We start from the raw sequence: 22,397 nt of genomic DNA, 5'->3' as shown, positions 1-22,397 counted from the left end.
CAAAAAAAAACCCAACAACTAAAACAACAACAACAAAAAAAACGTAATACCACCACTGGGATTTACTACAGTGTCACCATAATCGCTACAACCTTCATTTGTCTCCTATCAAATTTATTGGATATGGTGTTTGTCTTCACTGTTGCAGCGTCTTGTAAATTGTAGACGGTCCCTGAAGCCCGCAGCACTACCGGGTGCTGATTGAAATCAATATTGTTTCTGCTGGATGGCTGGATCTCTCTCTCATCTCCTCTGGGATCACTTATCCGCGGTGGATGTTTTGCAGCGTGATCAGCTGAGAGGAGGCATTGATTGCGTGTGCTGTGAATGTGTCAGTTGTTGTGGCGCACGTTCTTCCTGCAGCTGAAAGGTAGGCGCCGGCTGTATCCCCACCACTTGGAGTGCCATATTGCGCAATCCTGACAGCCCGTTCCCTGCTCCAGGCTGCTGGCCGCTGCTGCTGCAGGGCTGGATCGCCCTGCTGTTGATTCCCACGTGCGGGTGATGCGTCCTCGGGGCTGGGCTGCCCCGCTGGAGACTACCGTGGGTGGTTTGTGCATGTCCTCGTGGTGAGTGCCATTGTCCGTTCTCCCCCCCTCTCCTTGCACTCACTTCCTGACTAATGGATAATATGTGCCATAGATTGGAACAAGCCTTTCCACGGCTTGACCTGCTGTGACGCTGCAGTGAGATCCCTGCTGAGTGTAATTGGCTGTCACAGCTGTTCTGACGACCCTGCTGTTTTTTTGGGGGTTTTTTTTGGTTATTGTTTGATTTTATTTTTTTCTGTCTTAACCTGCGGGTTCCACTGCTCGATTGGTGCTGTTTGGATTATTGATTTGATTATTAGTTATTTGTACTTTTGTTTCGTTTCATTTGATTTCTGTGTACTGCTTTTGTTTTCCGTGCGTGCGGGTGTGCCATTTACCAACTGGCATAATACAGTCATTTTCTTATATTTCTTTGTGGACAGGTGCTGTGGGCTCCGGACGGCGACCCTCCGCAGTCTCCCTCCCCCTGGTGGCGGTTCTTTTTCACTTTTCAGTTGTGTGTGTGCGGTGACAAGGGTGATATTTTGATTTCCCCTCCCTTAATTTAGTTGGTCGTCCAAAGGTACCCAACACAGTCCATCCCACTCCATTCAGTGCTGTACCTATGAATGGTGCCCCCACAATATTTGGAACCTCATTTTAACAATTTTCTAATAAATTCGTTCCTTTAAACTTGAATACTGTCTCCTGCCTCGTGGTGATCCAAACCTGTGTAGCCTTTTAACAGTTTAGTTTATTTCCTGGGGTGAAATTCCCCAGGTGGTGTTGTCCGGCAACATATATAATAGTTAGAACCCCCGCTTTGCCACATATAGAATAGAGGACTTTATTAATCTCACAGTGGAGAAATTTACAGGTGTATAGGCTGATAGAACACACAGCGGGGCGCAAAAGTAATGAATGGTGCAATCAAGAACAAGAAATTGTGCAAATCCTAGTAGGATTGATAATAGAAGCTAAAGACAATGAAGATCTAACTACTGTATATGTACAACATGAATCTTAAAAATATAACAGAAAATATATAATATATACAATATGCAACACGACGGAATATATAATTCTATTTTGTAAGTGCTTAGCCCACCTACGGGCTTTGCTATTGGTACTCCTCTTGGTAAGCAGTCAATCACTGAGACAACAGAAAACTCGACGCACCAATCCTATCCACGCGATGGCGCAGCACCACACCCCTCGCCGAGGGTATATCCCAAGGCGGCGGCCGCCGCTCTTTCTTCTTCTTCCTCAGCCCTTGAGACATCAAGAAGCCACAAGATTCTTTGGATCAAGATTCTACGGATCAAGATAAAGCATGGATTCACCGGCCCGAGAAGTTTCGCCAATGGGCACCGGGTTCTTCTTAGAATCATCTTTATTGTCATTGCAACAAGTTACCGAAGTTACAAGTGCAATGAAATTCCATGGGTTTTAAAGACGTCCAGGCAGCCAGTAACAGCGCTCCGTCTCCTGCCGCTCCTGCGGTGCCTTGCTCTTTGAGCGAGATGTCCATGACCGCTGCTTCATCTGCCTCGGCTGGCAGCATCACAGCCAGCGGTCCTCCTGCCCGGCCTGCCTCGCTCTGCCGCCTGAAGAAGTCCATTGGCGAGCAGCCTTTATGGGCTCCGCCTCACCGGTTTCCACTGCCGAAGACGCCTCCGCCCCCGCCAAGTATGACTGGGCCGAGGCAGTGGCAGCAGCAGCGCCTCGGTTTCGCGGAGGCCAACTCAGCAGGACAACTCCGTCTCTACCTTCTCCCGAGCCAGCTGCCAAGATGACCCCGTGAGCCTGTGGAACACCTTGCGGGGCTCTTCATGTCTGCCTCCAAGTGCACCGGCCTCGTGCTGCCGAATGCGGCCGAGGTCCTGATGCGGATGTGCAGAGGCATCGCCATCAATGGAGGCCACATCATGGCCAATGCACAGCTCGCCTTGAGGCACCTGTGGCTTGGTCTCTCCTCCCTCTCTGAGCAGGACCAGCGGGGAGTCCTGGGGCTCCCCCTGTCCACCGCCTCTCTCTTCGGACCTGACATTCAGGTCATCATGGAGTGCCTGGAGGCGGCGGCGCGAAGCTCTCAGCAACTCGCCCTGCACCTGCAGCCCTGCCGTGAGCCCTCGCCGCAGCGACGACGTCCTGTGAAGCAGCGGCGTCCAGCCCCCTGGAGTTCCCCGGCAACTGGCCAGAACCGACCGTCTTCCCACCGACCCTCCTCCCGGGTCGCCGACCAGCCGAGACGGTCCCACGCTCCAGAGCCGTGGAGCGCCCCCTCCGCTCGTCCTGCACCTGCTGTCAAAAATTTAAATGAAGGCCGTAAGGCCCGTTACATCGCTCAAAGAGCAGCAATCCTCCCCTCTTCCCGTGCTTGCATGTATGACACATGTCAAGCTTGGCGGGACTCTTTCCCTCCCTTCTCTGGCTGTGTGATAAAGCAGAGAATGGTGAGCGTAGCGTGTACGGAGCCGCCCGGACGCACTGCGCCATCGCCGGCTCTTCATCCACGCTCTCGCCGCGCTGCGGCCACGGAAGCAGGACACAGCAGCGAGCTTGGGCCGCTGGCTCTCCCGCCGAGCGGTACATGCAAACAGAGCACCATTGAGGGTCTACTAGTACCCCGCAAGCGCTTCAAACTGCATTCTCCGCCGAATTCCACCTGTGTCAGCACAGCGAAGCATCAGAGCGGCAGAGCCGTGCCAGCCCGGGTTTACACTGATGAGCGCCCCAGCCCCGGCGTCATTCATAAACACTCCAGACAGCGTCGCCCGCCGGCTTCCGCCTCTGTTAGCACAGTGAAGCCTCAGAGCGGCGGGACTGTGCCGGCCCGGATCCCCGCTGACCAGTACCGGCATCACCGGCATCATCACTCAGGTCAGCGGCCCATCAACCTCTGAGAACGCACAACCGCCGCCGGGTTTTTTCCCATCAAAGCACCGGTCCTCTTGGGACGCCCCCTCCACAGCCCTTTGGCCGGGGGCCCTCTCAGGCCGTGGTACAGCCACTCACGCTCCGCTTCCGGGCGTGGAATGCTATGTTGGGACCTCTTTCTCCCTGGTTGTTCAGGACGCTGAGAAGCAGCTATGCCCTGCAATGGAATCCTTCGTACGCGGCTCGCATGCCCTGCCATTCTCGAAGCAGAAGTGTCCTCGCTCCTCCGCCAGGGTGCGGTAACAGAGCTGAGCGCGGAGGAGGCACATTCGGGCTTTTACTCCTCCTACTTCTTGGTTCCCAAGAAGAGCGGGGGAGTGAGACCCATTATGGACCTACAGGTCCAAAACGCTCATATAGCCACCAGGAAGTTCTGCATGGTGACAGTCAAACACCTCCTGGAGAGCAACCACCCGGGGGACTGGATGACGTCGGTCGACCTTACAGACGCCTACTTCCACATCCCCATTCTGAGAAGGCACAGAACCTTCCTCCGGTTTGCCGTGGGGACCAGGTATTTTCAATATATCCGACTCCCCTTCGACTACTCTATCGCTCCTCACACCTTTACCAGGTGTGTCGAGGCGGCGCTGGAGCCTCTCCGTCGTCATGGTCTGAGGATCCTCACCTACATCGACGACTGGCTCATACTGGCGTCCTCTTATCAAGAGGCTGTGCTGCACACGACCCAGGTCCTGCACCACATCGAGCTCCTGGGGTTCTTGGTGAACCAAGACAAGAGCGCGCTCACCCCTGCTCAGCATATGGCTTATCTGGGTTTGGAGCTGGACACACTCTCCTTTCGGCCCTGAGGTCTGCAACGACCACACCTCTGGTCAGGGTCCGTTTGGTCAGGACCGTCCTGGATTTGATGGCCGCGGCCCACCTAGTGGTACAGTTGGGCCTTCTACACATGCGCAGACTGCAACGGTGGTTTGAACGTCTCTGCTGCTTGGGGAAGCGGTACGGATGCACATGGGTTTCGATCCCGCCCCAGGCACGCCAGGATCTCTTCTGGATGGATCCTGTTCTCCTCATGCAAGGAGTCCCCCTGGGCTGCGTGTTGCATCACGTCGAGGTGTTCACGGATGTGTCTCTCGCAGGGTGGGGAGGCACCCTAGACCACCACGAGGTGGGCGGTGCCTGGAATTCCACTCGCATTCACATCAATGTGCTGGAAATGACGGCGGTGCAGCGAGTATGCTCCATTTCTAAGCCAGGCTGAAGGACAGCCATTTGCTCGTCAGGACGGACAACACCACGGTGGTCGTGTACCTGAACAGGCAGGGGGGGACTCAATCTCCTCCTCTTCATCGCAAAGCAGCAGAGATCCTGCTGTGGGCGGACTGGTACCTCGCGTCTCTCAGAGCACGACACGTGCTCGGGGCTCTCAAAGTCGGCGTGGACAGAATGTCTCGAGGAGGCCTACTCCTCGACGAGTGGATCCTCTCCCCCTGAGTGGTAGCCCGACTCTGGTTCAGGTTCAGACCCCCAGTGGCAGACCTTTTCGCCAGTGCAGAGAACGCACAGTGCCCACTCTGGTTCTCGTTCAGGTCATCAGACGGACCCCGTCTTGGGGTAGACGCCTTCGCACACAGGAGCTGGCCTCCGGGCCTCCTGTACGCGTTCCCTCCAGCCCACCTCTTGACCCCGATGCTACGCAGGGTGAGGGTGCAGGGTCTCCACATGATCGTGGTAGACTCGGACACCCAGAGCACCAGGTGGTTCCCGGACCTGATTCAGCTGGTGGTCGGAGACCCGTGGCCGGTTGCCGATGGGCCCCATGCGCTGTTACAGGCAGGGGGCGCCCTCCGGTCCCACCTCTTCCTAGGCGGGAGGCACCTCGCTTGGAAGCTGAAAGGGTGAGACTAGTGGGACTAGATCTCCCTCCAGCAGGGGTGTCCACCATCCAGAGTGCCAGGGCCCCCTCTACTGTCAAGGCCTACAGGTCTCGGTGGCAGCTCTTCACAACATGGTGCTCGGAGAAGGGTCTGGACCCGGTCTCCTGCACTATCGGTGGAGTTTTGGAGTTTCTCCAGGCCCTGCTGGACAGTGGTCGCGCTGCATCCACTCTTGCGGTGTTTGCATCGGCCATCACAGCGGGTCACGGCGGCTTCGGCCTCTTCTCTGCACGCAGTCACCCGCCGGTGAAGCGGTTTCTGTGTGGGGCGTGTCACCTGCGGCCACTCCCCAGGCACATAGTCTCCCCGTGGGACCTCCACACTGTGTTGGAGGGTCTTAACTCTACATCATAGATCTGTTACAGCCTTATGTTACCAGCAGGTCCCTGAGGTCCTCCGACCAGGGCCTGCTGGTTGTTCCTCGCTCAAGACTAAAAACTAAAGGTGACCGCGCGTTTGAGGTAGTGGCTCCCACTCTCTGGAACTCCCTCCCAGTTAATCTAAGATCAGCGGACACTGTCGACTCCTTTAAAAAGCAGCTCAAGACACATCTCTACAGTCTGGCTTTTCTGTGATTCTGTGTTTTCTTTTCCTGTTTTGTGTTGTTTTTGTTCTGTTTTTTATCCTTTGTTGTTTATAATGTGTAAAACACTTTGTGACTCAATGATCTTGAAAGGTGCTATACAAATAAAGTTTATTATTATTATTATTATTATTATTAAGGGACCCCCCTTCGAGCCTTTGGAGCAGGCGAAGGACAGCTTTCTCTCCTTCAAGGCTGCCATCTTGTTAGCGCTAGCGTCCACCAAGAGTTGGGGATCTCTGCGCTTTGTCGGTCCACCCGTCCTGCATTTTGGTGTTCAGCCAGGATGGGGGACTCGTGCACCTCTGGCCTAACCCGGCCTTTCATCCCAAGGTGATCACTTTGGACTTCCAGTCACGAGTGATCCAGATCAGAACGCTCCGCTCCATGCCTGGCTCGTCTGGGGACGACCCACGGCTGCGGTTGCTGTGCCCGGTCAGGGCTTTGCATTGCTATGTGCAGCGCACAGCTGGCTTTCGCTCTACGGACCAGCTGTTTGTGAGGTTTAGAGCCAGGGGGCGTGGAGCCCCGCTGACCTCTCAGCATCTCGCCCACTCTACACCGAGTATGGCTGCTTCTGCAGCTCTGTGCAAAGGGATCACGGTGAGTGACATCTGCCAGGCTGCCTCCTGGGCCTCTGCGTCCACTTTTGTGCGTTCATATCTTACGGATATGTGCACAGACACTGTGGTCATGTCGATTCTTGGCAAGAACAGGGGTTCTGTCGCTTAACCGTGTTGGTCCTGTGGCCCGGCTGCCGCGTCCCTAGTGGGGTCGCGGACTGGGGTAGTGCAAACAACACGATATGCACAATAACCCGCATCGGCCGCCCATATATATGAGACGCACGCGGCGGGTTATTGTGCATATCGGGCCACCCGTGTTGTTTGCACTATGATTCCCAGAATGCCTTGGGGACCGGTCACATGACCAGACAGCTGCTAGCGCTGCGCGCTCATAGCTAAGCTACTCGGTTCAAACAGAATGTCGAACATGAAGCTCCAGGTACATCATCCACCTCTAACCTGTCAGTCACCAGAATCACACAGTTTGTCCTCCTGTAATAAGGGGCGGGGCTGACAGAGCCCAGGACTGTCTTGTTGTGTGATCATGTGCTGGTCTTCTGTGAACTGGTTCCATGGTGTTTCATATCATTTACTCATCAATAATAATGTTTACAGTGTTTATGCATTTGACCAGGTCCCCAACCAACACCGGGAACATCCGCCGCCGCACCGTGCCGGCAGATAGCGCAGGATCTTGGCTCTCTCTTCAGGGATTCACAGGCTGGAGGGTTTGTGGAGAGAAGCGCCCGTCGGGCCACACATCATATTTACTGTAATACTATCTACAAATACAGAAATTACAGAAAAAACTGGATAACAGAATCCACAGGGGTTTCCAGACTCACTGCTGCAGGGGCACTGGCTCCTGTTGGCCCCTCCCCAGAGCCGCCAATGCCTTTGAGGGTCTTTTTGAGTAGTTAATCCAGGAACTATTCATGGTTACAATGAAACAACTCATTAAAACTAGTCAACAAACTGAGTAACTGTGGAAAATAACAATTATCGGAAAACTTAATCTGAATGTCAGCTCCTTAAAGTAAACCTCCTGAAAGCAGCTAGAAGGATCTGTCAATCATTCCAGAGCAGACCTGTCAATCAAGTAGCCACGCCCCCTCATTGTAAAAACTTTAACTCTATATAGAAATTAATATTAATATATTTTCAGATGGAGTGCCTGACCTCTCCTCCGGACAATGAAATGCAATGAAAAAAACCCCAACTCTGAACTGTAAAACCTTGGCCGACCCTCTTTTATTGACGTTTCATTCTGAATTGCAGTCTATGGAATCACAGCCTTTTTGGAGCAGCCCCTGGTGGACACTGTGAGCTTTTGACAGTTCTGGGTAGGCCTCATGTTTTGGAACTAAAACTTTACATAACTAAAACTTTACATAAAAAGCATCGCTAACATTGAAAGCTGAAAGACTGTAAAGACGACGACTTTAATGGAAAAGTTCTGCACCGATCTGATGGATCAGTAAATCCCTTGTATTTGTATTTTGTATTTTGTATTTTGTATTTATTTATTTATTTATTTAAAGGGACAATGCATTTACACAGTAGATAATACATTAGAGCAAAATATACATAATTGCAGGATTGTAGCCTAGGCTAATTTCCGTCCTCTGTCCCCTGCCGAGCCAGGCCCAGCCGCCCACCACACTCCATTCACTCAGCCAAACAATCATTCATTCACCTGTCATTAAAAACCATCCAGGGGTGGGGAATCCTGGTCCTGGAGGGCCGCAGCCCTGCATGTTTTCCATGTCTCCCTGCTTCAACACAGCTGATTGCAATGAGGCTCGTTATCTGGCTTTCTGCTGGACTTGGCCATGAATCTTGATTCGATTCAGGTGTGTTGAAGCAGGGAGACATGGAAAACATGCAGGTCTGCGGCCCTCCAGGACCAGGATTCCCCACCCCTGCATTACACACTCCACAGATGCGCACACACACACGCGCACACACACACACACACACACACACACACACACACACACACACACACACACACACACACACACACACACACACACACACACACACACACACACACACACACACAACTCCTGACCCTCCCACCTACAAACAGCTCCCACCCTCATTACCCACCTCACCCATAAAAAATATAGAATAACTGACCGTTAAAAAGGTAACTACCCCTTTCATAACATACCCTCTCACAATACAATATCTACAACAAAAAAAACAGTAAAACATTAACATTTTGTCTGCTGTGAAGTCAGTTCATTCCAGGTTGTGTGGGCAGTTTCGATTGTCCAACAGCCATGACCGGAGATGTTTAGAAAATGAGCTGAGGGTGGGCATCTCTCTTATGGTCGCTGGTATAGTATTCCAAGTTTGTATTTCTGCACGGTTTATCCACAAACTGATATGCACGATATGAAAAGACGGCCTGTCCGAATGCACTTTTCCAGGAAGGGATAATGCAGTCTCCTCTGAACTTGCTCTCGCTGATGTGTTTCAATTTTTTTTTCACAAATTCTTGTAGTGGTGTAGGGGCTAATCCATTTAATGTTTTGTACACAAGAATAACGTCCGCATATTTTATCATATTGTCCCAGCTCAATATTTCATGGTTTTTTTTGATTTTGCAATGATGATGAGTCTTCGGCTTTCTATCTAGAATCTTAAGAGCTTGTTTATATACTGTCTCAATTGGTTTCAGAGTGGTGTTACAAGCCAAGACCCAACTTGTCAAACAATAGGTTATGTGTGAGACAATCATTGCATTAAAATAAAGCTTTGCTGATTCAGCTGTTAGATTATCTCTGATAAATCTAAAGTTTGACAAACTTAATTTTATTTTGTTCACCGTTTTCTTTACCTGTTGTTTGAACCCTAGTTTGGTGTCAACAGTTACTCCTAGATATTTAAAGGGATACTTCAATATTTTTGGCAAATTGGCCCATTTAGCGCAATTCCTTAGTCATTTCGAACTTACTTACTTACTGTTTTTGTGAGAGCGAGCTATTGTTTATTCAGAGGTGAGTCGGGGAAGGTTTTCGGGACGGACACAATGGAAGTGAATGGTATTTTTGTTCCCCCTCGTCAAACTCATCAAATACACAATCCAACAATCCCAAAACACTTTGGTGGACACGTTATAATCCGCCTATTCACTACGCTGTGAAATATTAATGCAAAAGTACCAGATTGAGTTGTTTATGCGAAGATTGCTAAAACGGAACTACTTACTAAACATGGCGTCTGGGCGTAGTGATTTCAAAAGAAAAAGTAGTTCCCAGTATTTGCTTCAGTGTCGTAACGTTACAATATTATTTGTTGGTGTTCCACAGCATAGTGAATGTGAGGATTATAACGTGTCCACCAAAGTGTTTTGCGGTTGTTAGATTTTGTATTTGATGAGTTTGACGAGAAGAACCAAAAATACCATCCACTTCCATTGTGTCCGTCCTGAAAACCTTCCCCGACTCGCCTCTGAATAAACAACAGCTCGCCCTCACAAAAAAATGAGTATGCTGTTCGAAATGACTAAGGAATTGCGCTAAATGGGCCAATTTGCCAAAATGTTGAAGTATCCCTTTAAATTCATTAACTGTTTCTATTTTAGTTCCCTGTATTAAAGCAACACTAAGGAACTTTCAGTTTTCATTGATTTTGGCGGCGCCAGTGGACAAAAGCGGTAGTGTTTTGCCTGACCGAATACTACAGTTCCCATGAGGACTAGCGCGTGGTGTCGTAAAATGCTGCTCCCGGTGGGCATGCTGTCGGACTGAACTCGCCTTCATTTGTTTCCAGTGGCTGTGTGAAGGATGGATAGCGACGAGGTAATGAATCTAAATGAATCTAATGGTGGCTAAACAATGTTATATCGTGATGTGACGCATGCTGTAAAGCAGTCTGCACATTTGGAGCTTTTTAGTGCGCAGGGTTCCTACCACCCTCCTCACAGCTGCTTAGTCCAAGTGAAGCAATACTGACGCCCTCAGCCCGTGACAGAGGGTCATTCAACTAGTTGTAAGTCGAAGTATCATCACAAAAGATAATAAAATGTTTTATTAAGGTTGAAAAGTTCCTTAGTGTAGGTTTAACACAGGAGGATTGATATCATCTCGAGAGGCGGTTTTTGAAAAAAACATACTGACTGTTTTTGATACATTAAGCACAAGTTGTGAGTTGTGCAGCCACTCTGAAATCTCACACATGGTTGATGACAATTCTTGAGCTGCTAATTCTTTGTTTTTTGCATGAACATAAATGACCACATCATCAGCATACATCTGTTTGGTGTTTCCCTGACTTATTGTTGTTTTTCTATTTTATTATGAACGTTGTTATTTTTGTTTAATATTTTCTCCCCTGGCGGTATAATTGGCTTTTCCTAAATGTAATAACATGTGTGAATGGTGTGTGTCTGTCTAAATGTTTGATCTTTGTTTGTACTGTTTGTTATCTATAATCTTAATTTAAAAAAAATGTTTTGGAGCCACGTGCTTCTCTACTTTTTATACAGTCGATGGTTTTATTTCGGTATTGACCTCTTCGGTGGATATAATTTGTCATTTCCGGTGGATATGACGTAACCGGAAATGGCCATCGCGCACTTGTCCAGATAAACAACATGGCGGCGCCCGTGCAGCGCCTCACGTCTGTTGGAAAATTCCTTCTAAAGAGACATTTATTGACGACAAACTGTGTCACCAGGGTGAGAAAACGGCTTTAAAGACTTGCCTTTAACGTGGTTCGACCTCTGCGGTCAGCAAGAGGCGAAGTTAGCGACGTAAACCTGTTTGCGTGACCGCTCGGCACTGTTAGCTGTTAGCTACAGTTAGCTACAGTACAGGAGAAAGATGCGCTGTGTAATAAACTAGGATTATCCCCAGTTTCAAAACTGACAAGAATGTAGCTTTGAGCAGACTGCCTCGTTAAGACTCCACCCAAGAAAATCTGTCAAACCCCATCAGACCAGCAGAACAGAAGCCTGAACTCCTGGTTGAGGGCTGGATGGATCCGTGCTGTGATCTTAAATCCACCGAATTCACATGATCTGTATGTGGCAACAGGAAGTAATTCACTAAGAGCGAAGGGACTTTGCAACATATATATGTAAAACTAAATAAATATTTATCTTGATCGACAAAGGTACATGATTAAAAGCAAATATGATGGAGAATCCATAACCGATTACAGTCTGTTATATGAACAGAACAAAACCAGCGTTATGATCAAATAGTCCCTGACTGTTGGAGGGAGATACAACTGTGAAATGTCTGACTAACAGCTATTTTTTCCACGTTGTTGAGTCATTTTTCCAAATGGTTTTAACGCTTTTTATTGTGTCTTGTGTAGTGAGATCCCTCAGGGATTGTTTGAAATCAGTTAAAAAAAAAAAAAAATGTTTATTTTGGTGTGAATAAACTTCACACTCACCAGCTGCCCATGCAAACACTTCAGTGACTAATTCCAGCAGCAGAAGACCACAGTCAGTGTCACTGGCACTGCTGTCAGACAGGAGCAGGAATCTGAGGCTACAGTTCACACAGGAACTCCAAGACTGGACCATAGAAGACTGGATGCATGTTGGACGGTTCAGTTGCTGCTCTGATGGTGGAGGAGATTTTTATTCTCTTAGTATCAACGGAGCAGTTTTAAACTCCACAGTCTACCTGAGGATTGTCGCTGACCATGTCCCTGAGCAGCATGTCATCTTCAGATGGAGCAGATCTGGGATGTGGTGGAAGGAGACGTTCGCCTCAGTGTCCATACAAGCAAAGCGGCCGCTGGGTTTATAAACTAACAGTGTTTCCTCTTCTCCTGCAGCTTCCAGCAGGGCCCAAAAGACTCTTGGCTACTCAAGCTGCTCAGCAGGTGGCGCTAAATGTTCCTGAAACTAAAGTGACCACGTTAGAAAATGGACTCCGGGTGGCTTCAGAGGACTCTGGGCTCACCACCTGCACAGTGAGTTATTAAATGAAGGTTTAAAAAGTCCTGTTTCTGAACCCAGAATACAGCTTCTGACCGCTATCCCAGAATCCAACTCTTCTGATGATGTCGAAGCTCGTTTTACTCCATTTATTCCATCTTTTAAAGTCAGTTTTTAATTCTTTTTGGGAAGAGAAATGTAGAGCAGCTCCTTCTAGCCACCTCTTAGTCAAGATTCATGTTCTTTTTTAATACAGATTAATCAAAGGTAGGTGATCTCAGTGACTACTTGAACCCGATTTCCTTTTTTAAGTGAATAAATTGGTTTTTGAAATGTTCAGCAGGAGCTCCTCTGAAAGGAACCAAACAGTCTCACCTGCAGATATAGTGCAGAGATATTTCTTTTGCTGTATTTATAGTTTTTCATCTGTGTTTTTAGTGTGATACAGACTTACAAAACAGGACAATATTACTTTAACAGTTTGTATTTCTGCACGGTTTATCCACAAACTGAGTTTCTCTCCACATTCTTAATGTGTGCTCGTTCTCTGTTCCATTTCGACTTCTAATCGTCTCTATTGATGAGCTGCGGGGTCTGAATGTTACGGCTGATCTCTCTCAGGTGGGTCTGTGGATCGACGCCGGCAGCCGCTACGAGAACCAGAGGAACAACGGCACGGCACACTTCTTGGAGCACATGGCGTTTAAGGTCAGGAGGCAGAACAATCCAAGAATTCCAGTTTGAAAGAAGGCATGATGGTTATACACACGGGGAGAACATGGCTACTCAGTGCAGAAAGGCCCCAGACTCTGGCTGGGATTTGAACCCAGGACCTTCACTGTGCCTCCGTGCGGCCCTAACATTTGCTTTACATCCGTTTTTTTGCTTCATCAGATTTCCTTTTATTTTGATTTTGCATTTTAGTCTCAAATCAATACAAGTTTTTGTTCTTTGCCAGAGGAGTCGTGTTCTTTGCTTTTAACATCATCTCTCGCTTTATTGATGCTCTTCCCCCTCTTTCTCAAGGTCAGGCCTACTTTCTCCTCTGCCTCCTCTCTTTCTCCTCTCTGACATTCTTCTCTTTGTTTCTCGGGGTCGGTATTACTCTTTTCCTTCACTCTTTTCCTTCCCCTCCTCTTATTCTCCTCTCTGATGTTCTCCTCTTTCTGGGGTGGGTAATATTTTTCTTTCTCTTTTCCCTCTCCCTCCTCTCCTCCTCTCTCTTCGCAGCCTCTTTCTTGGCTTTGTTTTCTGCTTCTCTTATTTTGGACTTCTGTCGGTCGGTCATGGAGGCTATCTTGTCCAGTTTTGGTCATTGAGGAGCATTTTAGGTTAATTTCATGACATTTCTGCATTGTGCAACGTTTTCCTTTTTGGGGGGGTTTATATTAATTTTTTATTTTTTTTAAATACAAGTGAACAAAATATGTTGTCAGAGGCAAGTGATCAAAAAGAAAAGAAAAAAGTATGTACAATAAAATATACATAATATGCAACATATTTTCACAGTTTTCACAGCACAGAACGATGCGTAGCATGTTTACATTGATTGATCAATAACACCTCATCGGTCAATGATCTAATGGTTAAATTGCTCTGTGATTGACTCATTCCCAAACAACTGATTGTCTGACATAATTAATGCATCAATAATTTATTCCAATTAATAATTGATTTTAAATAGTTTACTTTTGTCTCACTCTAAACAGTTTATTACACCGTAATTGATTTGTTTGTGATTCACAGTTAATGATCTGTAATTATTAATTGGTAAATGACAATTTAGGCAAATTTATAAAGTAAAAAAAAAAAGTTAACTAAAGTGGTCAGTTACCTTTGGTGATCCATGTTTTGGTAATTTAATGCTAATTACCAAAAGTAAAACCAAACTGTTATGAGGAACTCTTGGTTCTCCTGTTCGTCTCTTCAAGGCATAAAAAAGAGTCGTTCAGCATCCTGCCTCCTCTCAAATGGACGCCCTCTGTCGTCAGAAGAGCTAACATGAGTCTCCGCTGTGTGTGTGTGTGTGTGTGTGTGTGTGTGTGTGTGTGTGTGTGTAGGGCACCAGGAAGCGCTCCCAGCTGGACCTGGAGCTGGAGATCGAGAACATGGGTGCTCACCTCAACGCCTACACGTCGAGGGAGCAGACGGTGTACTACGCCAAGGCCTTCTCCAAGGACCTGCCACGAGGTACGAGTGAGGAGTGAAGAAGGCCGCAGTGAGAATCGAATCACGTCTAATTCAGGGTGTCGTTTAAAACCAAGTTAAACAGACGTTCTGTGGCTACATTTGATTTACAGAAGGACATAGTCAACTTGTTGCAGATTAAACCAGATCCTGTTAGAGAAGTGGACGTTGTGTCCAAAATGTCTTTAAAACCTGAAGAAATGAGAATCCTGTCAGGAAGAGTCTTGGTGTCGTGACGTTGGTGACGCGCTTCTCCTCCTAAGCTGTGGAGATCCTGGCCGACATCATCCAGAACAGCACGCTGGGCGAGGCGGAGATCGAGCGGGAGCGAGGCGTGATCCTCCGGGAGATGCAGGAGGTGGAGACCAACCTGCAGGAGGTGGTGTTCGATTACCTGCACGCCACGGCGTACCAGTCCACGGCGCTGGGCAGGACCATCCTCGGCCCCACCGAGAACATCAAGTGAGCAGAGCTCCTTCTCGGCGTGCACGCTTTGCTCTGTCCGTGACTCTGAGCCGCTCTGACGCCTGTGGTGCAGGACGATCAACAGAGGAGACCTGGTGGAGTACATCACCACGCACTACAAAGGGCCCAGGATCGTGCTGGCTGCTGCCGGAGGTCAGAGGTCGTCTGCATCACACCGCACAGCTGGATTCACTTACATCACTTTTTTATTACAGTTCTCACTTATTTTGGCTGATATTTCATTTGTAGCTGTTTTCAGCCTGTTATATTTTCTCCTGTTCTCTTGTCAGCCTTCCATGGTATTTTCTGGAGCTTTCAGGAGCCGTTACAGAGCGCACACCACAGTCATGGAAATGTTGAGTGTTCTGAATCTGAGCCTCCTTCCCCTGTTTCAGGTGTTTGTCACGACGAGCTCATCGATCTGGCCAAGTACCACTTTGGAAAGCTTCCGGGCAGATATCAGGGCGAAGCCCCGGCTCTCCCTGCCTGCCGCTTCACCGGGAGCGAGGTGAGCAGGAGGTTTTCTACGATCGCAGCCTCATCGCGTGAAGCCGACTGGAAAGAGTTTGAGTTGTTCTGAGCGTCTTGTCGTCGTCCAGATCCGAGTGCGCGATGACAAAATGCCCCTGGCTCACATCGCCATCGCAGTGGAGGCGGTGGGCTGGTCTCACCCCGACACCATCCCCCTCATGGTGGCCAACACGCTGATTGGGAACTGGGACCGCTCGTTTGGAGGAGGCGTGGTGAGAAGTGAAATGTGCATCGTAGCATCAAGTGGACAGTCAATAACTCTGATCAGCCTTTGAAGATGTAAATAGTGAAGCAAAAATGCACCGTGATCTGTGAGTTATGAAGCACACGGTGAAACGAGGCGTCATTTGAAGGAGCTCTATCAGACCACGGCTTGTTCATGTGCCTTCTTGCTTCCTCTGTAATGAAGACACACACGAGAGCGTTGAGGTGGCGTGTGCGCACGTGCTTTTATTGATATCCGGAGTAGCCTGAGGCTGAGCTGCCGCCGTGTTTCCTCTGCTCCTCCAGAATCTGTCCAGTAAGCTGGCTCAGATGGCGTGCCAGGGCAACCTGTGCCACAGCTTCCAGTCCTTCAACACCTGCTACACCGACACGGGCCTGTGGGGCCTCTACACGGTGTGCGAGCCGGGCACCATCAGCGACATGATGCACTTCGCCCAGATGGAGTGGTGAGCGCGCCGTCACCGACGTAGTGCAGTGTGTCTGTGTGTGTGTGACTGGATGAATGTGAGCCGTGCTGTTTGCTCTCCTCTCCTTCAGGATGTCTCTGTGCACCAGCGTCACCGACAGCGAAGTGGCCCGAGCCAAGAATCTGCTCAAAACCAACATGCTGCTGCACCTGGACGGTGAGTCGACGACCGGCCGGCGGCGGTGACGTCTGCAGTGTGTGAGCGGCCGTTCTTACCCTGTTCTCTCTGCAGGATCCACGCCGATCTGCGAGGACATCGGCAGACAGATGCTGTGCTACAGCCGCAGGATCCCGCTGCACGAGCTGGAGGCTCGCATCGACGTGAGTGGAAGGGTTAGAGGTCACTGGCTTGACCTCAGATCAGTACAATCTGAGCTGAGTTTTGAGTGTTTAATGTGTGTTTGCAGGCTATTGACGCCGACACCATCAAGGAGGTTTGCACCAAATACATCTATCAGCGGGCTCCTGCCGTCACTGCAGTCGGTACGAGGCTCCTCCTCCCAGCTCTGGTTCCATCCTCGTCTGATCAGTGACACTAAACTCCTCTTTTCTGGCTCTCAGGTCCAATCGAGCAGCTTCCAGACTACAACCAGATCCGCAGCGGGATGTTCTGGATGAGAACCTGAGCAGAACCTTCATGTACAGCAGCCCCTCCCCTCCCCTCCCCTCCCCTCAGAGAAACAATATTTAAGACAGATCTTTTCCTTGTGAGTTTTATTCTAAAATAAAGACCAACATAATAATGTTGCAATAACACAGATTCTCTCATCTTTCTTTGTGGTTCTTGTCATTTCTTGTTCCTCAGTAGCTTTCGAGGCTCTCACCATCTCCACCAGCTCCAGAGACACTTACAGCCCAAAGTACAAGGATTATTGCAGCAACACATCATCAGTAGGGTGAAAGTAACCTGTCTCACATCGGTCTAAACCCAGCTCACGCTCTTTGTGCATTTGCCAGCCATCTTGGATTCCATTCTGAATAACCACTTTTGCACAAAAAGCCCAACAAGATTCATCTCCCTAAAATTAGACATTGTCAGTCAGAATATGGCAGGGCCACACTTCACTGTTCTGCTCAGCTGGGGGTCATTTTCACTTGAGTCACTGTTTGATCTCTTAGTAATTCAAAATTAAAGGTGCAAATTTACCATTTACTATACTGAGCTGATAGAATTGAGCACAGGTAAAAACCTGCATAGCATTGCTGCTTGACGCACTTCCGCCAGTGCCATTTGGACAGCTGCAGGGTCGTCAGCCAGGATCCACCCTTCTTCGATGTTTCGCTCCTTTAATCCCAGAACATCTCAGGGTGGTGGAGCAGCAGTAGGCACGTCTCCCTACTGCCCCCTGCAGCTGACCTGGGATCCATCTTTTCCCCATAACTTATCTTTCCTGTGTAACCAGAGCCAGAAACTTCCCTGCTCTGCCTCTTCAGCCAGGTCTTTTATGGCCTTCCGCAGGCTGGGGACACTAATCCCCAAGGTCTTCAGGAACCGCTGGGTGGAACTTCCAGTGAAGCCTCTGCAGCCGACCTCAACTGGAAAGATGTATGTCTTCCAACCCGCTTCTCGGCAAGAGGAGGCCAGCTCAGCATACTTTTCCCTCTTCCTCTCGAATGCTGCCTCCATCCCTTCCTCCCAAGGAATGGTCCGCTCTTCCATGATGACACACTCGGCAGAACTGGACCAGATTACAATATCTGGCCGAAGTGATGACATGACGATGTGTTCTGGGAACTTGAGTTGGGGACCAACATCAGCTGTTCGCCGCCTCTCTCCTCCTGGAGACAACAGAGACCGCTCTCGCACTGAACTACTGAGTGCCTCTCCCCCTGTTCTGATGAACTGAACAGGCTGGTGCAGAGGAGTTACTGGGCTGGACTTGTTCACCTGCAGTCTGCGCACCTCGATCACTTCGGCTATTTTCCGCAGTACTCGGTCGTGTCGCCACCCATAACGACCCTGCGTCAGGGCTTCTTTGCAGCAGGAGAGGATGTGTTGTCGGCTGGGATTTTGGTGGCCGCAGAGAGGGCAAAGGTCGTCTGTGCCGTACCACAGATGTAGGTTCTGTGGACTTGGGAGGGTATCGTACCTGCTCCTAATCAGGAAACTTAGCCGGGCTTGAGGCATTTTCCACAAGTCGGCCCATGTGATGGTTCTTTCGATTACGCCCTCCCATGTTGTCCACTTGCCTTGGAGAGACTGGCTCTCTGCTTTGAGCCTGTGACCTTCATGCTCCTTTTTTGTGGCCTCTCGGACAATCAGCTTTTTCCTCTCTGCTCTGGTGGCTTTTGACCACATCTTAGTTGTTGTTCCCCATCCGAGGCCTGCTCTCCAATGTTGTACCATTCCCACAACCTCTTGGTGTTTCAGTCGGGTAGTGGCCTGGTCTACTGCCTGGGATGCGTCCCATTTTCTTCCAGTGCTAACAGTTGGCTTTGCTTTTTGCACCACTAGATCAGCAGAATCTTTCAGCTCTAGGACCAAGCGGACCTTTTCCAGTTTAAAGCCTAAACTGATGCTTTGCATTGGAAGCCTCAAGATGTTCTGTCCAAACAGAGCTGAATTGGACTGGCAGCGAGGAAGTCCAAGCCACTTCCGGATGTAGGAGTTAGCCTTGGTGTCCATTTTCAGAACTGAGGATGAGGTGATGTTACACAATTTAAGCGGCCACATCAAACGGTGGTACAGGGTGAACTGGTAGCACCAAACTTTGAACTTCCCCGGCAATGGGCATTCATCGATCTTTTTCAGGCCATCAGGTAGCTGCATTGCGGCCGATGTAACCACCTGCTTGTCTGACAGGTCCGCGGTATACAGCCTTCCCGAGCTCTTTATTGGTTGGTCTTTCAGGAGTGGGATGGCCTCACTGTTTACTGAAAACATGATATTATCCTTCCTGTGGCCCTTCCGGCTCGAGAGGCTGTGTGACTTGCATGGTTTCATCTTTATCCTGGCCCATGTCAGCAGTTCTTCGAGCCTCTTAATGAGTCTGTGGGTAATGAATATCATTATGAAACCTCTCATCAATGATCTCTCTGTTCAAATTGGTTCTTCAGCAGGTTTTATTTAAATATAACAGAATGTACATCTCAGTCAGGAGCAGTGTTGTGTAAAACATGGCAAGTACATTTCAAGTTGGAGACAGAAACAGAGGAAGTACAGGAGAAAAAATAGTCTCAACCGAAAGTGAGTTGTTCAAACTCCATCTGAGGTCAGTTTCACAAGAATAATTCCTCCATGCGCGCTGTGCTTTTTGAGTCTTTAATTCAATTCAGCCTTATTTATGAAGTGCCAATTACAACATGGTCGTTTCTAGACACTTTTACAGAGAAACCCAACAGCTCCACATGAGCAAGCATAAGCGACTGTGGAAAGGAAAAACTCCCTTTTAACAGGAAGAAACCTTTGCAGAACCAGACTCAGAGGAGGAGAACCCTGCAGAACCAGGCTCAGAGGTGGCGGCTTTCTGCTGTTCCGGTTGGGGTGAGGGGACAGAAAGAGGAGATAGGACAGACAGGTTCTTGGATCTACATACAATTCATATATAAACACAGGGTACAGAGGCTACAAGAGGAACAATCATCAATGGCACGTAGCAATACAATGAAATTACAGTAGTACAATGAAATGTATTTATTTATTGATATTTTATTGCTGGATGGGAGAAACCGGAGTAAATCAGTGCTAATTCCTGCTGGTGATGGTCAAACAGGGCTGATGTGGAGTCAGCAGTGGGCTAGGGGGCTCCCACCATGCAGGGGGGCCACCTCCGGCCCCCGAGGGCCGCCGTCCTGCATGCTTTCCTCTCTCCCTGCTGCAACACACCTCGATCTCATGTTGATGTTCATCCTCAAGTTTGTAAAAAAGCCCACTAATGAGTCCCTCAGTGTGATCGGGTGTGCTGCAGCGGGGAGGAAGATAGAACATGCAGGACGTCGGCCCTTCAGGACCCGGTTTAGACCCCCTGATGGCCTCCTGGAAAGTGACTCCACCCTTTTCTCTCCACATGTTTCCTGCTGTTTTTCCTCTCCTGCATTCAGAAAACCCTAAAAGGCTGAAAAGAGAGATGTTACTGACAGAACATGCATTTAAATTCTACTTGGCTTTTTGAATTGTGGAAAACTGAGTGTTGTGCTCATGAGTCTGGGAGTTGTCTCCTCGGATTACAGTCAAGTCGGCACCAATCCAAGTCGGCACTGCCCAACTCGGCACCGCCCCCGAGATACAGTCAAGTCAGCACCTAGTGAAGTCGGCCTCGTGGGGGTGGGGGGGTGGGGGGGTGGGGGGGGGTTCTCAAGTGGCCGAGTTGGTCGGTGCCGACTTGACTGTCAGCTGCTTACCAACTCGGCCAAAAGCCTCTTTTTTTAAACACGATGCCGGCTGCGCCACAGACAGCCGGCCGGGTTGTGCAGCAAGCCTCTTTTTATCACGATTTGCACAGTTTTTTTCGTGCCGCTGCGCCGCTTCTCCTCACGCAGCAGGCGGGAGACTGGAGGACAAACTGTGTGATTCTGGTGACTGACAGGTTAGAGGTGGATGATGTACCTGGAGCTTCATGTTTGACATTCTGTTTGAACCCAGTAGCTTAGCTACGAGCGCGCAGCGCTAGCAGCTGTCTGGTCATATGACCAGTCCCCAAGGCATTCTGGGAATCGTAGTGCAAACAACACAATATGCACAATAACCCGCCCCGTAATCACATGGGCCACCCACACATATGAGACGCACGCGGCGGGTTATTGTGCATATCGGACCACCCATGTTGTTTGCACTACGATTCCCAGAATGCCTTGGGGACCGGTCACATGACCAGACAGCCGCTAGCGCTGCGCGCTCGTAGCTAAGCTACTGGGTTGAAACAGAACGTCAAACATGAAGCTCCAGGTACATCATCCACCTCTAACCTGTCAGTCACCAGAATCACACAGTTTGTCCTCCAGTCTCCCGCCTGCTGCGTGAGGAGAAGCGGCGCAGCGGCACGAAAAAAACTGTGCAAATCGTGATAAAAAGAGGCTTGCTGCACAGCCCGGCCGGCCGGCCGCGGCGCAGCCGACATCGTGATAAAAAAAAAAGAGGCTTTTGGCTGAGTTGGTAAGCAGCTGACAGTCAAGTCGGCACCGACCAACTCGGCCACTTGAGAACCCCCTCCCCCCCCGGCAAGGCTGACTTCTCTAGGTGCCGACTTGACTGTATCCCGTCTCCTCAAGGCCTGCAGTTTCTCCAAGTTTCCTGCTGTTTTTCCTCTCCTGCATTCAGAAGCCCCTGAAAGGCTGAAAAGAGAGATGTTACTGTTTAAATTCTACTCTGCTTTTTGAATAGTGAAAAACTTGGTGTTGTGCTCATGAGTCTGGGCGTTGTCTCCTCAAGGCCTGCAGTTTGGTCCGGATGTCCCTCTCTGGCTCCTGGTCTGGCCCTGGTGGTCTGGACGGTCTCCTCATCTCCCAGGCGGTGCAGGACAGCTCCTCAGTCAGGCCTCCTCTCAGGGTGATCACTCTGACAGCTGCTCTTCATGTCTGCCGTCCTTTCCTCCTCCGTCCGGTGCAGCCAGGTCTGGAAGCAGGTCTGGTTCTGCTTTAAAAGCCGCTTCTCCTCAGAGTACTCATGATTCTCTCTTTACGCGTTTCTCTCTCGGAATGTTTCTCTCTTTACATGTTTATCTCTCTCTTTAAATGTTTTCTTTCTCTTTAAATGTTTCCCTCTCTCTTTAAATATTTCTATCTCTCTCTTTAAATGTTTCTCTCTTTACATGTTTCTCTCTCTCTTTACCTCTTTGTTCTCTCCCTTCCTAGTCCTGTAGTTTCCCTTGTTGCCAATTTATCACTTTTATCATTTTAGCAAGAACCTGCTCCATGTTTTGAACCCAATCCTCTATCTTTTTAATTTGGTTCTCTGCCTCTACTATTTTTTTTTTTTTTTTTTTTTTTGCTGTAAGCTTTCTGTTTTTTTTTTCTATCTGGGAATCTCTCTTTTTGGTGCATTGGAGCTTGTTTAGTGTGCTGGAAAAGTCATCTTGCTTTTTGTTGCAGCCATTATTTTTTATATTTTTGCTGTTTCACGGCATCCTTCACATTCTCTTTTTGAAATTCAGTGTTAT

The 22,397-nt window shown here is 49.1% G+C and overlaps 1 protein-coding gene across 2 annotated transcripts; it reads left to right on the top strand.

Moving 5' to 3' along the window:
• Nucleotides 1-11,086: 11,086 nt before the first annotated feature.
• On the top strand, nucleotides 11,087-21,868 carry pmpcb (peptidase, mitochondrial processing subunit beta). Of its 2 annotated transcripts, XM_030113575.1 has the most exons (13): nucleotides 11,087-11,210; nucleotides 12,326-12,463; nucleotides 13,050-13,136; nucleotides 14,489-14,618; nucleotides 14,879-15,077; nucleotides 15,154-15,233; nucleotides 15,476-15,588; nucleotides 15,680-15,823; nucleotides 16,122-16,282; nucleotides 16,374-16,459; nucleotides 16,535-16,623; nucleotides 16,710-16,785; nucleotides 16,864-17,056. In XM_030113575.1, the coding sequence occupies exons 1-13, from the start codon at nucleotides 11,127-11,129 to the stop codon at nucleotides 16,926-16,928; spliced, it is 1,452 nt and encodes a 483-aa protein (XP_029969435.1). In that variant the 5' UTR covers nucleotides 11,087-11,126; the 3' UTR covers nucleotides 16,929-17,056. The 2 variants fall into 2 exon arrangements, with proteins under 2 accessions (XP_029969435.1, XP_029969436.1); XM_030113576.1 differs by lacking the exons at nucleotides 16,374-16,459; nucleotides 16,535-16,623; nucleotides 16,710-16,785; nucleotides 16,864-17,056 and adding an exon at nucleotides 21,671-21,868.
• Nucleotides 21,869-22,397: the final 529 nt, after the last annotated feature.

Source organism: Salarias fasciatus, chromosome 17 (assembly GCF_902148845.1).
Source record: "Salarias fasciatus chromosome 17, fSalaFa1.1, whole genome shotgun sequence".
Taxonomy (NCBI): Eukaryota; Metazoa; Chordata; class Actinopteri; order Blenniiformes; family Blenniidae; genus Salarias; species Salarias fasciatus.
This window is presented reverse-complemented; position numbering and strand designations above follow the sequence as displayed.

Excerpts from the sequence above, each read along its gene's own strand:
- pmpcb (XM_030113575.1), top strand. The coding sequence starts at position 11,127 with ATGGCGGCGCCCGTGCAGCGCCTCACGTCTGTTGGAAAATTCCTTCTA. Across the intron at positions 16,283-16,373 it reads CACTTCGCCCAGATGGAGTG|GATGTCTCTGTGCACCAGCG; the intron begins GTGAGCGCGCCG and ends CCTCTCCTTCAG. Across the intron at positions 16,624-16,709 it reads AGCTGGAGGCTCGCATCGAC|GCTATTGACGCCGACACCAT; the intron begins GTGAGTGGAAGG and ends GTGTGTTTGCAG.